The sequence below is a fragment of the Homalodisca vitripennis genome, unplaced genomic scaffold (genome assembly GCF_021130785.1).
Source record: "Homalodisca vitripennis isolate AUS2020 unplaced genomic scaffold, UT_GWSS_2.1 ScUCBcl_4992;HRSCAF=11488, whole genome shotgun sequence".
Classification (NCBI taxonomy): Eukaryota; Metazoa; Arthropoda; class Insecta; order Hemiptera; family Cicadellidae; genus Homalodisca; species Homalodisca vitripennis.
The window spans coordinates 1,114-19,880 of record NW_025781102.1 but is presented as its reverse complement, the minus strand read 5'-3'; the positions used below and the strand labels follow the sequence as shown (position 1 = coordinate 19,880).

The 18,767-nt window shown below is 34.6% G+C and overlaps 1 protein-coding gene and 1 non-coding gene across 2 annotated transcripts; both read left to right on the top strand.

Moving 5' to 3' along the window:
* Nucleotides 1-997: 997 nt before the first annotated feature.
* Nucleotides 998-14,564, top strand: LOC124373173 (beta-alanine transporter-like; the record flags this gene model as incomplete). The annotated part of the gene is made up of 6 exons (XM_046831574.1): nucleotides 998-1,004; nucleotides 1,317-1,593; nucleotides 3,416-3,584; nucleotides 5,626-5,729; nucleotides 11,729-11,883; nucleotides 14,411-14,564. Coding segments are annotated over exons 1-6 (866 nt in total), but the record flags the coding sequence as incomplete, so codon positions are not given.
* Nucleotides 4,943-5,013, top strand: Trnaa-ggc. Its single transcript has one exon. It is a non-coding gene; the product is annotated as a tRNA-Ala (tRNA).
* Nucleotides 14,565-18,767: the final 4,203 nt, after the last annotated feature.

Sequence of the window (18,767 nt, the reverse complement as noted above, 5' to 3'; positions counted from 1 at the left end):
CTGTTCTTTCTAATAATATAGTTTTTGTAGGTCTCCTGTAAGAAAAACTCTTCCAAATATAGTGGCCTCCGAATAGTACCAAAGTAGCAAAAAGTATTATTCTATCTTACAAACCATTTAATAATTTTTAGTTTTTTTTTACATATGGTTAAAGATTTTTGCGTATCATGTTAAATTTGTTTTGAAAGTTTAATTTGTAAGTTTTATTTTTAAACATAGAGAAATGATCTACTATTGACTGTAAAACGATCATTGTATGCGAATGTTGAATTTAGCTTCATTTCACCTTCCTCTTCATGCAGCTGCTAAATTCACAACACTCGCATTGAATTAACCCTTCCTACCATAGGTGTGTTATGGTCAGTTTATGTCTTACAAGTTTGTATATAAATAGCCTTAAAAATAAATAACGGTTTATAAATAAAATTTAATTTTTTAGATTACAAAATAATTATAAGGCTTTAGGAATCCGAATATTATTCAACCAGCGAGAAAAACTAAATCCAATGATTAAAACCACTTGACTAAACCATTTCAGATCTATTATAGTACATTACTTACTACAGAATCAAAATAGATATACCAAATTAAAAAACGTTACAACCTACAAAGTGAACACATCATAGCTACATGTTCGAATTTAAAACCAACCAACAAACGAAAAACTATAGTTTTGACATTTTTAATTTAACATGTTTATTTATATTTCAAAAGTTTGTTTTTATGTTTCTAACCTATAACTTAGATACCAAATTATAATTTTTAGTATTTAAATAAAGAAATTAAGTGTTGTAATTTGGTGTTTTACCCTAAACCTTACTGTGCGGGCTTAAGAAATGTAAAATGCTAATGACAGTAATGGTAATGAAGTACTTACAGAACTGTGAAATAAATTTCAAAACATTACATAAACTTCAGGTTTATTAGGGCCAAATCATCCATGTATCAAATGTTACAGTGGACTACGTTAGAAGAGCCTTAAAACCGTTTAATAATAATGGAAGGTAAATTAATGAATGCATCTTGTAGTTGTACTTCATGTTGAGGTGGACAATGTTTTGGTGGTAGAGTATCTCAACATTGTACTGAAGGAACCATTATTCTTTTATAAATGTTTAATTAATTTTTACGTGGGAGTTGTTAATGTCTTAGACTGAAACAATAATATCAAATTATATAATTTACTATATTCTAGCAAATCTAATTCAAAGTGTATACGAGCCAAGATTGCAATAAGTTTGCCTAATATGTTACAGGGACATATATCTATCAAACCCCTAATTCTCTAGGTACGTAATTATGCGTTTATTATTTAGGTGACGACAAAAAGGAGGAGGGAAATACTGTTCAAGAACGTGACGCTGCTCCTGTACATGAAGATTATATGGATTCCGCACTGGAAAGGCTAAATACAAGGCGATGGTGGAGATATGGGATCATATTCTTGCTAGCCAGCAGTCCGTGCGTGTTCACTGCTATCCACATCATGGCGTCAGTGTTCATCGCCAACCTCCCAAATTACTGGTGCCAAGTCCCGGAGCTTGTTGATGCTAAATGGACCGATGAACAAATTAGAAATATAAGCAGCCCCGAGTAAGTAATTCTTTAATGTTTATTATTAAATGTCATCTTTAAAAGGCCACCTGACACCGCACGTCCATCCATCCACTGGGACGGATGGGTTGGATGCTCGGTAAAGATCGCTCGCCTGCTAACACCGCGCACTGGCGCCTGCCCAAGAACCGCAGGAAGAAAATTCATCCAGCTGATGGATGTTTTCAAATGGCTCGCCCGAGTGATTTTCAACAGGCGTCCGCGTGGACTTTTTGAGCTGAGCATGCGTACGGCATTACTTCAACAGAACACCACCTCGCTAGCAATCTTTTTTATTGGTAAACATGTTTTGAAATATTTTTAATTTTTTAGTACATGGTAAAAAATATATAATAAAAAACACATAAGCAATAAAAAATACATTTCTTTTCTTTTATCATAGGAAACAAAATATAAATTTTGAGTTTTTATGAATGTACAAAATTATGTTTCAACTAACATTAACTAAAGAATACTTGATGGATTTTTTCTGGTTCTTAATAGAAAAGTTTACTTCAAGCACACAGCTAGCCGTTCTGTGCTTGTGATTGATTTCCTGTAATTCGTATCTTTCCTCTTAATATCTCTCTAAATGTCAAAACCTCGACAAGTTGTTTTTTACTTCATCTAAAATACCGTCTGAATCTTCCTTCGCATTGTTCTAAATCGGTCATCAAATGCTGAAATTCAACAAACGTTAACTGAATACAGCAGGACTCTATTTTCGTTATCACTGCTCAATCAACTGTCAGCAGCAATTCATGATACACTTTTCGTAAACTCACTGTTTCACTAAATGTCATTTAAATTGAATTTTTAATGAGTTTAATGAGTTTTAATGAGTCATTTTGTAGAGTTCATCAATTTTGAGTTTTTTATGAATGTACAAAATTATGTTTCAACTGACATTAACTAAAAAAATACTTGATGCATTTTTCTGGTTCTTAATAGAAAAAGTTTACTTCAAGCACACAGCTAGCCGTTCTATGCTTGTGATTGATTTCCTATAATTCGTATTTCTTCCTCTTAATATCTCTCTAAATGTCAAAACCTCGTCAAGTTGTTTTTTACTTCATCTAAAATACCGTCTGAATCTTCCTTCGCATTGTTCTACTCGTAAATCGGTCATCAAATGCTGAAAGTCAGCAAACATTAACTGAATACAGCAGGACTCTATTTTCGTTATCACTGCTGGAACTGTCAGCAGCAATTCATGATACACTTTTCGTAAACTCACTGTTTCACTAAATGTCATTTAAACGTTTCAATGTTCGCAACTCAACTGTAAGACGAGACACAAACAAATTTGTCCATCCATCCGCTGGGCGTTTGCTGTGTGAGGGACTGAGGGTGGCTGTTTGCAGGGTGCTGCGAGGAAGATTTTTACGGCACGATAACAGAACGCTGCCTCGTTACTGGGCACGTGATACTACCTCAGATGAAGTATAATATGGATTGTGTCATGGGATGTTAAGAAGCTCTGAAAACGAGCAGTCCCCACTAGGACTTACAGGTAGGTGGCTAGAAGCTCAACTCTCCCAGACGCCTGACTAAATCTGCCGTTTAGCACAACAAACATACGGTTGCCATGTTAAAAATTTATTTGACTACAGATCGCAATAGGCATGACTACACCACTTTCTGATCGTAGAGGAATATTATTTCGATATACCGAAGTGTTCTATTATTTATAGAAACTACACACTATTAGCAACCAGAGGACAGAGAATGCCAGTGATTTATGTGTCTTCTCATACAAAACAATTTCACTCGTCTTGTGTCATTTCACTGTGATGATGACCGCACATTTTTTTTATTGCAGAGGATTATCTAAGTCTAGCTGCTCTGTCATTAACTGGAACTACACTCTATTGGCAACCATGGACTATGAGAAAGCCAGTGAATATGTGTTTTCTAAGGTCAGACCGTCTGAGTCACGGTGTACAAAGTTCATGTACGACGAGGATATTTCATTTTCAACTGTTAGTGAGGTAATAACCCTAAGTTTTTTGAAAACATATTTAAATTTAATTATGCATAAATTTTTAAACTAACAAAATAAAAAATACATAAAACGGATATGTCTGTGGATAAGTTCATTCTGGACAAGTTTAGAACAACAATTGATCTGTCACAAAGCTATGATACATATAGCCTTATAAACAAACAGGCAATGTAAAGTTTTTGTATACCTTACGGTAGTCACTCCAACATTTTTTTTAAACATTTATCACTCGTGCAGTAGTTTTTGTAACTGATGTGACAATGAGAATATTTCTTTATCTAAATTATACTATATTTTTATATTTTGTAGTCCAGGTGTCTCTGATGTCAAAAGAATGTAAAGAGTTCGTTTTGAGCTTTTTCATCGCCGAAGTTTTTTCATATCTCGTCATACAAACATGATTACAGATTCACTGGAAATAAACGCAACATCCACATTGACTCAACCCTTTTTACATAAATTTAACTTTGAATCATTTTGGTTCATGTATACCTCATTCGTTAGTTCACACAACGTGGAAGAAAAAAGATCACGTTCAGTACTATAAAACCAAGGTCCGGTCCAATGTTTTGCTAAGGCAGTTGCAGTGGCGCAGATAAGGGGGATCCAGGGGGTCTAAACCATACAGAAATTTTAAAATAACGTTACATGTAGTTTGTTTTAAAATATTTTGATTACATTTAATGTGTACTTTATGTTCCTCCGTTTTCTACTGTGCCTTTTTTAATTTATTCAGTAAAAGTTAGAGGGTAAAATAAGACTGTGCAAGTTTGGCAGCAGGACATTTCATCGCTGCCTACTCGTGAGATCGGTGTGAAAATTCGGCTATATTCGGAAACGTCTGTACTCTAGTCTGTTAATTAGTTATTATAACTATAATAATTATCAACGGAGCCAGAATAAATTCTTGGAAACACGTGAGCATCTTGCAGGTATATTTTCATGTAGGCACTTACTGTAAGTAATTAGCTATTTTATAATTATATATATTGTTCTAATATGTAGGCCTAATGGTTGTCGAATATCTTACATGGACAAGTAAGAAACTAAACTTAATAAATAGAGTATGGCTTACCTTTAGTATTAATACACTTTTTAATAAAGTAGTATGGTGATGGATGTCACACTATAAAAAAATAGAAATAGTTTCTGATATCCTACTGAACATTTACAAAAGTTATATCTTTTTGCTCACACTTTTTTACAGTTGTTATTACATTTTTATAATAATTTATTAAAAAACCTTCACTGCGATGCGAGTGACGTGCCGACTTATATGGTTATTTAAACGCATTCGTGACAGATACGGCCCAAATACAATATAATTGAATCGTAAAAATTGGGGGCTCTGTGGTGTAATGGTAGCACATTCACCTGGCAAGTGAGAGATCCGGGTTCGAGTCCCGGCGGACCCAAGTACTTTTTGTGATTCAATGTTTATTGAAATTAAATTAGGCTATTCCCACTTATACAAATTTAATAAATGTAAACAAAAGTAATTTGACAGGTATTTGGTTTTCCGATCATATGTTAGTTTGGTTATTTTAAAACGCATATGTGACAGATACAGCCAAATACAATATAATTGAATCGTAAAAAGGGGGGGCCCTGTGGTGTAATGGTAGCACATTCACCCGGCAAGTGAGAGATCCGGGTTCGAGTCCCGGCGGAGCAAGTACTTATTGTGATTCAATGTTTATTGAAATTATATATATATATATATATATATATATATATATATATATATATACAGGGTGTGGGTTTGTTCTATAGAAATCATTTTCGGTGAAGTTATGCAGATATTTTCGGTAAGTGCTACCATGAGGCCAATAATAACAATCGGCTGAATTTGAATCTAACAGCTACTTAATGGTAATAATTTCATTTATTCTAATATAATTATTTAAAAATACTTTATGATATAGTATTTAATATGTTTATGTGTGTTTTGCAGTGTTTTATGTTTAAGTTTACGCTTAATCAGTATTAAATGGAATAACAACAGTGTGTTGTTGCATTTATGACAGTGGGATCTGGTATGCGACAACCTGACATTGAAGTCCTATATCCAAGCTGCTATTGCCATGGGTAAATTTTTTGGTGGAGTCTTCTTTGGATTCTTGGCTGACAAGTGAGTGAACATTAATTAGATGCCAAAGGTATAATTGTAAAGAATAGAATAAAACCATTCGAATACAAATAATCCTTTTCTCCATAACGCATACTACAGTCTTATATAGATACAATATGGACACTAACTACAATAGTCCATTTCCTAGTTTAAAATAAACATATTAATGGCATTAAAGCTCTATTCATGCCATAAAGACATTTTTCATTTCATTTAATTTTTCATTGCAGTGTAACAACAATGATTTATTATATCTTTTGTTATGGTACTTAATATAATTATGGTCAATGATAATTATTAATAATTTTCAAATAAACTATTTAATAATAATATAATAACAAACTAGACAAAAACTAACAATCAGTATTCACTGATAAAGTTAAAATGTTCTATATCTTATTGCACAACCTTAGTAAATTAATAAAATCAAAGTAAACAATTTATGTTTATAAAAACAACGGATATTAAATTTGAAAATCGACAAGATAAAGTCAAAATATTACGATTCAATTATGACACATAGCTTATTCACTTGGAAAATATGTTGTATTATTTAAAAGCTTATTATAAAACTCACTAAATACATTTTTAAGAATATAGGTATAGTGTAACCCAAGGACAATAATACGAGTATACGATACAGTTTTATAAATATTCTGATTGCCCAATATTTTACTCATTATATTGTCACAGATAGCGGCATCATTTCAGTTACTGGTACTAGTGTTTTAATATATTGACCAGCTAAAATACTCCATGCTTCTTATACTCATTGTTGGGTATTTATTCAAAATACAATTTACAAGATCAGATACATATAGACTACAAACGTTCGGTGTTTTTATTTGTGACTTTGGTTTTGTTACTTTTAAGGTTTCTGATTGCCTAAATTCCTTCCTTCGTAACATGTTGTGACATCCACTGCAGTGTACCTAGAATATATGAGAGCGTACCCGAGAACACAAAGCGTAATGATCTTACTCATGTATGATATACAAGACTTGTAATAGATAAGAACCTGTGGTAATTTTGTAGCAAGATAATCGGCTCAGAAGCCTCATGGTAATCTACAAACGTGCTTAAAATTGTTTCTCAATTTTATTAACATTTAAACATTTTGGCGTTTCAAAAATTCCAGAACTAAATAGATTCTAATTTTCAATATTATTTTTGAAAATTTTCAAATATCTTATTTTTTTATGGTTGTGCAGATCTTGAGAAACTGGATAGAATTTATGTACGGTGTTAGGTTATATGGTGGTTATATCAGAATCTAATTACTTATCTTCATTGGATAAAGAAATAGCTAAAAAAAAGTCCTGATCGTCAATATTATGTTTGAAACTTAAAAATGTCTGTCGTTCTACCTAACTGAAAAGACAAAATTAAACAGAATTTAAGCATTAAAGATTGGTGGTTTTATCAGAATCTACTTTATTTCTTTTCCATCTAAGCTGTCACATACAAAAATGGATTGTGATTGTCAATATTATGTTTAAAAACTTAAAATTAATATCTGTCCTTACATATATCATGATGCATTAATAGCCTCGTGTCAAAAACAATTGATGCATTTATCCTGATAGGGATTATGTGCAATCTCCAACAAACCATCACGGGAAACTTCTTAGAATGGTCACAGTATTCTCCTAATAATTTTCTCATACCTCCTGGTACAAATGTACAAATCTATAGTTGAACACTTATTATTAATATTTACTACTAAATATATTATGTAATTGTAATACATGGATTTGATTTATATCTGCCTTCTTATCTACAGGATGTGAGTTCTGCTTCGTAGCTGGATTCGAACTTAATGTGACCAAAGTTTTTGGTTTTAAATACAGTTTTCCTCGTTTTGATATTTAATACTGTTTAGTTACTATTATTGGATTAACTAAAAGATACAAAAAAATAAATTCAACACATAATTCATTAATTAGAACAACGGTACCTAATATCTGTTCTTTTTAATGATTTTGATGTCATTGACTTCAAGTGACTGCTATTCCTTTATGTTCAAAGTAGTTTAGTTACGATTTCCCTGTTCATTCTGCCTTTGAGTCTCGAATTTGTATGCCACAATCTTGCTTCCCTATATACTGCTGATTTTCTTTAGAGCCGGGACACGGTAATCCTCCTCACTTTTTTATTAAGCTGTTTTAATATACTGCAAGTTTTTGTGCATATTTGCACAGATTTCCATTTTCCGTGGAATTTTCTGAATAAATTGTCTGTAGAATTAGAGAGAATGCATTGTTATTTCGCCCCCTTGCCACCCTCATTCTTCCCCTGGTGTCAATTGACGTAGTTTATACATTACATTTAATTCATATTAATTTTTACATTTTCCCTTTAATGAAAAAAAATTTATGTTTCTTAATATATTTTACTTGTGGCTAACCAATTTGCAATAATATGATTATTACATTATATTTTACATTTCTGCAAAAATAATGTTCCAATTATTATATAAACTGTGAGGCGAGGTAATAGAAATATAGATAATAGAATATATACTTATGAAATAACGAATACATAATATTGGTTCTCAGGTGCGGGTGAAAGACGAGCTTCATTGTATCCTATCTGACATACATAATATCAGGGCCTCTCGCAGCTTCTTCATACTGCAAGGTAATGTTTGAATATATAACAACGAATGTATAATGGTTCTCAGATACGGACGAAAGGGGATCTTCACTGCAGCGTGTCTTACATACATCATATCAGGGATACTCGAAGCCTTTGCTACTTCATATTGCAAGGTGATGTTTGAATATATAATAACGAATGTATTAATGGTTCTCAGATACGGGCGAAAGAGGATCTTCACTGCAGCGTGTCTTACATACATCATATCAGGGCCACTCGCAGCAGCCTTTGCTACTTCATTATTGCAAGGTGATGTTTGAATATATAATAACGAATGTATAATGGTTCTCAGATACGGGCGAAAGAGGATCTTCCACTGCAGCGTGTCTTTACATACATCATATCAGGGCCACTCGCAGCCTTTGCTACTTCATATTGCAAGGTGATGTTTGAATATATAATAAACGAATGTATAATGGTTCTCAGATACGGGCGAAAGAGGATCTTCACTGCAGCGTGTCTTACCATACATCATATCAGGGCCACTCGCAGCCTTTGCTACTTCATATTTGCAAGGTGATGTTTGAATATATAATAACGAATGTATAATGGTTCTCAGATACGGGCGAAAGAGGATCTTCACTGCAGCGTGTCTTACATACATCATATCAGGGCCCACTCGCAGCCTTTGCTACTTCATATTGCAAGGTGATGTTTGAATATATTAATAACGAATGTATAATGGTTCTCAGATACGGGCGAAAGAGGATCTTCACTGCAGCGTGTCTTACATACATCATATCAGGGCCACTCGCAGCCTTTTGCTACTTCATATTGCAAGGTGATGTTTGAATATATAATAACGAATGTATAATGGTTCTCAGATACGGGCGAAAGAGGATCTTCACTGCAGCGTGTCTTACATACATCATATCAGGGCCACTCGCAGCCTTTGCTACTTCATATTGCAAGGTGATGTTTGAATATGTATAATAACGAATGTATAATGGTTCTCAGATACGGGCGAAAGAGGATCTTCACTTGCAGCGTGTCTTACATACATCATATCAGGGCCACTCGCAGCCTTTGCTACTTCATACTGCAAGGTAATGTTCGAATATATAATAACGAATGTATAATGGTTCTCAGATACGGGCGAAAGAGGATCTTCACTGCAGCGTGTCTTACATACATCATATCAGGGCCACTCGCAGCCTTTGCTACTTCATATTGCAAGGTGATGTTTGAATATGTATAATAACGAATATATAATGGTTCTCAGGTACGGGCGAAAGAGGAGCTTCACTGCAGCGTGTCTTACATACATCATATCAGGGCCACTCGCAGCCTTTGCTACTTCATATTGCAAGGTGACGTTTGAATATGTATAATAACGAATATATAATGGTTCTCAGGTACGGGCGAAAGAGGAGCTTCACTGCAGCGTGTCTTACATACATCATATCAGGGCCACTCGCAGCCTTTGCTACTTCATACTGCAAGGTAATGTTTGAATATATAATAACGAATATATAATGGTTCTCAGGTACGGATGAAAGAGGAGCTTCACTGCAGCGTGTCTTACATACATCATATCAGGGCCACTCGCAGCCTTTGCTACTTCATAGTGCAAGGTAATGTTTGAATATATAATAACGAATATATAATGGTTCTCAGGTACGGGCGAAAGAGGAGCTTCACTGCAGCGTGTCTTACATACATCATATCAGGGCCACTCGCAGCCTTTGCTACTTCATACTGCAAGGTGATGTTTGAATATGTATAATAACGAATATATAATGGTTCTCAGGTACGGACGAAAGAGGAGCTTCACTGCAGCGCTCGCGTCTTACATACATCATATCAGGGCCACTCGCAGCCTTTGCTACTTCATACTGCAAGGTAATGTTCGAATATATAATAACGAATGTATAATGGTTCTCAGGTACGGACGAAAGAGGAGCTTCACTGCAGCGTGTCTTACATACATCATATCAGGGCCACTCGCGGCCTTTGCTACTTCATATTGCAAGGTGATGTTTGAATATGTATAATAACGAATATATAATGGTTCTCAGGTACGGGCGAAAGAGGAGCTTCACTGCAGCGTGTCTTACATACATCATATCAGGGCCACTCGCAGCCTTGTGCTACTTCATACTGCAAAGGTAATGTTTGAATATATAATAACGAATATATAATGGTTCTCAGGTACGGATGAAAGAGGAGCTTCACTGCAGCGTGTCTTACATACATCATATCAGGGCCACTCGCAGCCTTTGCTACTTCATAGTGCAAGGTAATGTTTGAATATATAATAACGAATATATAATGGTTCTCAGGTACGGGCGAAAGAGGAGCTTCACTGCAGCGTGTCTTACATACATCATATCAGGGCCACTCGCAGCCTTTGCTACTTCATACTGCAAGGTGATGTTTGAATATGTATAATAAACGAATATATAATGGTTCTCAGGTTACGGACGAAAGAGGAGCTTCACTGCAGCGCGTCTTACATACATCATATCAGGGCCACTCGCAGCCTTTGCTACTTCATACTGCAAGGTAATGTTTCGAATATATAATAACGAATGTATAATGGTTCTCAGGTACGGACGAAAGAGGAGCTTCACTGCAGCGTGTCTTACATACATCATATCAGGGCCACTCGCAGCCTTTGCTACTTCATATTGCAAGGTGATGTTTGAATATGTATAGTAACGAATATATAATGGTTCTCAGGTACGGACGAAAGAGGAGCTTCACTGCAGCGTGTCTTACATACATCATATCTGGGCCACTCGCAGCCTTTGCTACTTCATACTGCAAGGTAATGTTCGAATATATAATAACGAATGTATAATGGTTCTCAGATACGGACGAAAGAGGAGCTTCACTGCAGCGTGTCTTACATACATCATATCAGGGCCACTCGCAGCCTTTGCTACTTCATACTGCAAGGTAATGTTTGAATATATAATAACGAATATATAATGGTTCTCAGGTACGGGCGAAAGAGGAGCTTCACTGCAGCGTGTCTTACATACATCATATCAGGGCCACTCGCAGCCTTTGCTACTTCATACTGCAAGGTAATGTTTGAATATATAATAACGAATGTATAATGGTTCTCAGGTACGGACGAAAGAGGAGCTTCACTGCAGCGTGTCTTACATACATCATATCAGTGCCACTCGCAGCCTTTGCTACTTCATACTGCAAGGTGATGTTTGAATATGTATAATAACGAATATATAATGGTTCTCAGGTACGGACGAAAGAGGAGCTTCACTGCAGCGCGTCTTACATACATCATATCAGGGCCACTCGCAGCCTTTGCTACTTCATACTGCAAGGTAAATGTTCGAATATATAATAACGAATGTATAATGGTTTCTCAGGTACGGACGAAAGAGGAGCTTCACTGCAGCGTGTCTTACATACATCATATCTGGGCCACTCGCCGCCTTTACCACTTCATACTGGTTTTTTCTGATTGCTCGATTCTTTATTGGTTTTGCTGGCTCAGGGTGTTACGGAACTGCTTACATAATTTGTAAGTAATATTCTGAAAATGTATAATTAATTCTGGAAATACGGCAGAGGACTATTAGCGTAGATAGTTTAATGAAATTATGATAAACTGTTCAGTTTAAAAATATTTAACTCTCAGCAGTTAAATTTAGACGCTATTAAATGTATTGTACCTAAGCAGTAGTTTGTAAATTTTGTATCTATTTTTAATTTACTTCATGGTTTATAATATGTTTACCGCGCACTCTGTAAGCTCATCCCGTATCTTTCCTACATCTTATAACATTCGTCTAAATTCATATCATAGTTTTATTGCATCTTTTTTCACTTAGGTCCATTGTATAACTAATTAGCACATATATATTTAATTACTATTGACATACTTAGATTATATCTACAAAATAGGATGACCTTTTACTCTCCTTGAATTGGCTCTATATCTATTCAGACAGAGGACGTCATTATTATTTAATCTACAGTCACATATTGTAACAGGTCAAATTAACGACATTTGAATATTCGCGGGGAATTGGCAGACTGTGACGTCAGTGAATCGGCAGACTGTGACGTCAGTGAATCGGCAGACTGTGACGTCAGTGAATCACATGTTGTCGGAATTGAGATTTATTTGATTAATAACGAAGAAATATATTAAACTTTATACGGGAAAAGATTTGATTAATTAAAATGAAGTAAACATAACCAAAATTCGTGTTTTACAAAGGTGCTAAATAGAATTACGCAGAAAAGCCAATTGTGGGATAAATGACTTGTATATTGATGACGTCATAAAGCACATGTTGCTAAAAATTTAAATAAAAAGCTTTGAAAAAATAATAAAAAAGAAAATAGAAAGACTTAAATTGATTAATTATAGTAAACGTGATAAATTTCGACAATTATAAAAAAAAATCAAATTATATTTATTCGTGAAGACGCTGATTTGAACGGGAGAGGGGATGAGTATTGTTTTGAGTCGGTATCCGTAGTTTTATACGGAGATTCGGTCTTCTCTTACCAGACTTGAAGCAAGGAGGTTGTGTTGATTCTCCTGGGATAGTAGCCTAGTGATCTGTTATATAGTGTATTGAAATTTTAATGAAGGATGGGATATTATTTTAGACTTTTAAATTATCAAAGCATTGCAAGGTGAGTGAAATTATAATATGTATTGACAGTGTGACATGGAATAAATTAACGTAAAGGTCACTTGGTTTGACTTTTCTTTGAATATCCCATTTATAAAAAAGTGTGATGGAGTGATATTAAATTTTTTTAATCACCACTCAACATATTTTAAAACCTGAGATAGACATAGACTTGTTGTTGGTGATAACACCACAGACATTCAAATTTAATAAGTTTTAAGCAGTACCAAGGGAACGCAGCTAGCATTGGGCAAGATGGCGACCAACACCATCCGGAACAAAATGGTACAGCAACGTGGGACTGGTGACAAAAAGGCGCACAACTACATGGTGAGTCAACAACACTAAAGAACCGACTCACAACAAATTGACACAACCACGTGGAGGGGATCCGCAGCAAATAGGCGCTGCAACGAGGGGCCTTCAGCAATATCTTTAACTTTGTTCCAGATCGTATACTGAACATTATAATAACATTGTGATTGCAAACTCGAGTCAAGATTGGGTTCGGTTTCTCGCACACAAATCTTTTTGCGTGGAGAACCGAAATCTATCTATGTGGGAACCTTCTCCTGTATTATGTTGGCAACTATATTTGTATATATGTAAATAAGGTAAATAAATACATGTAAAAAATGTGATCGTGGACAATAGTTTAATATCATGTAGTATTAAAAAAGAGTAATTCTATCGTTTATATCATTGGACGCTTACAATTCTTAATGAGACTGTGCAAGCTTCTCTGAAACTTCCAAGATGGCTCCATTAGCAGTTTTGGAGAGTATGGACATAATCTATAACAAACTGTTTACCCTGTCGGTTAAAAGAGACTGTTAGTTGAGGATATTTTATTACCAAGTTAATATATTGAATGATTCAGTGACGGAGCTGTCCAGCATTGGCGACGACGAGCCATGTTCGCTTGTATCTACAACTTGTCCTACCCTGTCGGTTAGAGACTGTTAGTTGAGGATATTTTATTACCAAGTTTAATATATTGAATGATTCAGTGACGAGGAGCTGTCCAGCATGGGACGTACGAGCCATGTTCGCTTGTATCTACAACTTGTCCTACCCTGTCGGTTAGAGACTGTTAGTTGAGGATATTTTATTACCAAGTTAATATATTGAATTGATTCAGTGACGGAGCTGTCCAGCATGGGACGACGAGCCATGTTCGCTTGTATCTACAACTTGTCCTACCCTGTCGGTTAGGAGACTGTTAGTTGAGGATATTTTATTACCAAGTTAATATATTGAATGATTCAGTGGACGGAGCTTGTCCAGCATGGGACGACGAGCCATGTTCGCTTGTATCTACAACTTGTCCTACCCTAGTCGGTTAGAGAGACTGTTAGTTGAGGATATTTTATTACCAAGTTAATATATTGAATGATTCAGTGACGGAGCTGTCCAGCATGGGACGACGAGCCATGTTCGCTTGTATATACAACTTATCCTACCCTGTGGATATGGTATATGTGATTCTTGCTGGGATTGCCTACGTGTTCCGTGACTGGCGAACCTTGCAGCTGGCAATCTCTCTCTACCCATGGTACTGTTGCTACTAAACTGCTGGTAAATTCAATTCACTCTCAAATCACCTTTAAATTTTTAATCTTTAAGAATAATCGTAAATAAAATGTCCATGATTCCGTTCAACGTTTATAACATTTTTTTAATTTACATAAATCACATTTATCTTGGCTGAAGAAGATTTTTTTTTTGTTTGCTGTAATAAATTGTTTTCTTTAAGTTTAAAAGGCATTCAATTCCTTAAATAGGTATATCAACGTTTGTGTATTAATTCCTTAGTTTTCTTTATGAACGGTCGTTTAATTGGTTTCTGCCAGAGTATCGCTCCACGGTGGTTAATGACGAAAGGTCGTCACCCCAAAGCGTGGGCGATAGTGAACAAACGTGGACAAATCCATCGAGCCTCCTGAGCCTACACGACACGTCCAGCGAACAGGTTAGTCACTTTACACTCTCAGCCATTTGATTGTCACTGTGTTTACTTATGCATTACACCTGCAAACAATACTTTGCTTCAAGAAAATGTATCAAACATTAAATACAAAACATTTTTGAATATTTTGCGTACAATTTTCAGTTGGGTCATCTGATGGTGTAAAAGGTATGGGAGGACCTTCCAGAAGTGTGAAAATTTAACTACATCTAAAATATAATAAGGAATCCAATCGTCATTACATTTCTTAAGCCATTACTTACTTTTTGCTAGTTTATACAAGCTATGATAATAAAGCTGTCAATATACCACACAATAATGGTTTATTTATATGTATTAGATTCTAGGTATGGCTCTTGCATTGACCAATACAACCAATAAAGTTTGATCATTCATCATTTGATACGTCGTGGTGAGCGATTGTTATATTCCAGGAATGTTTGATAAATAACACAATGTTGTAATCAATGTTTTGTAGTTTGGAAAAATATACATAAGTTTCACGTGTTTTGGTACATAAGTACTCATTTTATTGTGTTCGATTTTCATGTGTTGTACTCAATGTTTTGTAGTTTGGAAAAATATCCATAAGTTTCACGTGTTTTTGGTACATAAGTACTCATTTTATTCGTATTTATTCTGCCTAGTTTCTGGTGTTTTATGACAACACAACTGATTTTTAATCTGCACTGCGTCATCACATTTTTTGTTTCGCGCGCAAAACTAATACTGTATTTACGATTACATATTAAACAAAATACAAAAAAATTCTATTTTTATTATCGTTAGTAAAATTAAAAACTCTTTTATCAAATTTTCTCTCTCAATTAGCAATGCTAGAAGGTAAGATAAACACGCATTCTGCAATGTATTCGATGTTTTTTTTTTTTTTTTAATAAATGAATTTTGAATTCGAATACTAGTTTATTTTTTATCACTGTGTTAAAGTTAATGGTTTAAACGTTCCTATTTATTAAAAAATACGTGTTAGTAAATTTAAACATCGTTAGAGTTAGCCAGTGTACCAGCTCTAGGAAAATCGTTTTAAGAAGCCACAAAACACTCTTTGGCAGTGTCTTGTAGAAATTAGAAAAAAGCACGCCGCCGGGACTCCAAAAAACAGTACATTCTCGCGGCAGAGGACATGTGTGAAAAAAACACTAAACGTGAGAGTTAAAGAGTCAAAAATAACTCGGCATTGTTGGTCTGAAAATCATATTATGAAGTGGAAATGAAAGTAACGTAAATGAATCATGACGAGAATCTTTTCAAGCTAATTGAGACATGTTGTACACAAATATTAATATATAAACTCCTAAGTCAATCTTTATTTTGCCACTTTGGAAATTAATTAACTAGGAAATCTAAAGATATCGTAACAATTTAAAGAAACCTCAATCAAAACAAAAATTACAAACACTATGACTTTGAGGTGAAGTAAAAATATGTAAGGCCGAATACGTCTGTCGTTAACCCTCTCTTGCAACCATGAATCCTGTTTTGTTTCAGCGATTTACTGCGTTTCGCCAGGAAGTGTCCATATTGAGTTCCGTTAGTCTCTCACCTTGTGTGATGCACATGAAACGTGTTATTCGGTGCGCCTGTTTTGTGCTGTGACATAGTTGGTGGTTATTCGAACCACTGTGGAAGCCAGATATATGTTTGAGTTTTTTTAGGTACAAGTAGTTTTGCAGTTAACTTTGAGTTTGGCGAGTTAATCATCATACACTGATAAATTTAAATTTTTTTGTATAGCCTAGCCTACCTTATATTTTAAGCATTGTTTGACACCTGAATAAGGTGATATATTCAATTCTTGAAACTTAGTGTTGTATTTTTTTTTCTAAAATATAACGATGTGTCAAGCGTAACCATGAATATTGTGGTTTGATTCCGCATAATCGGAAATTTCTGTTATATAATTAACTAAATCAAATATATGAAAATAATTACAGGATTGTATTCTTTATTTAAATGCATATTGTAAATAATATTTGAAAGAACGGCGGGATTGAACTTGGTACTTCATGGCATGTTTAATACAGTAGAACCCCTCATATCCGGCCTCGGTTTTACCGCACCTCGGTTTATCCGGCCACTTCCCGGAAGCCAATATCGAAATTTTATTTACCACGGCTTGCAGACGCGCAGTTGCCACGCACTAGTCTCCCACGACTCTTGCGTTATTTTGGTGTTGTATCTTATTTTTTTACATTTTCCTGTGTTGTCCTCAGTTGAGGTAATAGGTTTTACCTGTAAACCAGTTCGTTTATTATTTTCCAGTGCGGTTAGTGTACAGTACAGTACAATTGTTTTGTTTCGTCAAGTGCTGTGTACTGTAGGTTGGTTTATCCGGCCGAATCGTTATCCGGCCAGGGGCTCGGTCCCGTGGTGGCCGGATATGAGGGGTTCTACTGTAACGTGACAGTCGTGAAGAATATTGTTAAGGAATGTGAAGCTAAGAATGGTCTTTAATCTAATTATCAGGTATGAGATACTAGCGAATTCAAGAGCGTTGTATAAGAAATACTCCTTTCATTGAAAAAAGATTATACGTGTGCATCAATCATAGGACCTGAATATAAAGTGTAATTATTAGGTGCGTCCTAAGCGCTCACTTTACTGTTACCTGTTCATATTGTCTAGAAATAACAAGATGTATGCAAACCCAGTAACCCCATAGTCGAAAGGGCCACTTGCCATTCATATAATTAATTGATTTTACCAAAGTTTTAAATAACAGCCTGACACGTAAAAAAATTCACTTATTCTATTCAAAAAACGGACAAATCAAAGATTCTTCTGTGGAATAGAACTTTCCACTCGATGCATCGGTTTACATACATCTCTATGTAAAAAGTTGTCACGTCGTTTTTGATTTTGTTTGTTGGCATAGTTATTAGTATTATAATTTTTCTTTTGTCGACGGAAAGAGAAACCAAAGCACCTCTGGACAAATGAAAATTTTATCAGATCCACAGGTTTTAAAGATGTGTTTCTTGTTATTTATAAGGTATTGTGGCTTTTGACAAGTTTTTATGTTGTTCTCTAGGTTGCGGGACAAACCAAAAGTTCTTTTACTCAAGAGAGTGGTCCCACTGGTTCCACGAGTCTTGTTAATCTATTTACAACTCTTGACCCTTTGTCTGAGAGTTGTTATTTCTTTGTTTACATGGTTTGTTGCATCATTAGTTTATTTACGTAATAGGTGAGATATATTTATAATAGTAAATTTTATCTACCACATAGGATACATACACATTTATTGACAATTATAACATTATAGCCAAATATCTTGGCAATACATTAAACTAAGTAAACGTTGTAACTAGTCATTCACTTTATCATTCCTTTCATAAAATGAATATAAAACTATACTTAAAATGTTAATTTTACTTTAATTTAATGCACAATATTAATTTTACGTTGAAACATAACATCATTTATTTAAATCACAGAAATTATTATCTAAAAGCCCAATAACAACAGCTATTTTCCTGAAATCATAATAATTAATAAATAATATTTAAACTCTTTGTACATTATCAGCAAAAGTATAATTATTTTAAAATTTAATTTTCAAATTTACACAGAGACATTAAATTATAGCTGGTTTGTTTTTGTGTTTCTTTATTTTTATTTACGAACGATGTAACCATGAATATTGTGCTTTTTGAATCCTCGTAATCGGGAAATCTTTGTTAAATAATTAACTAAATTCAAAGATATGAAAATAAATACAGATTTTTTCTATGAAAAGAGACTTCTAATGCTCTAGTAGTTTTGAAC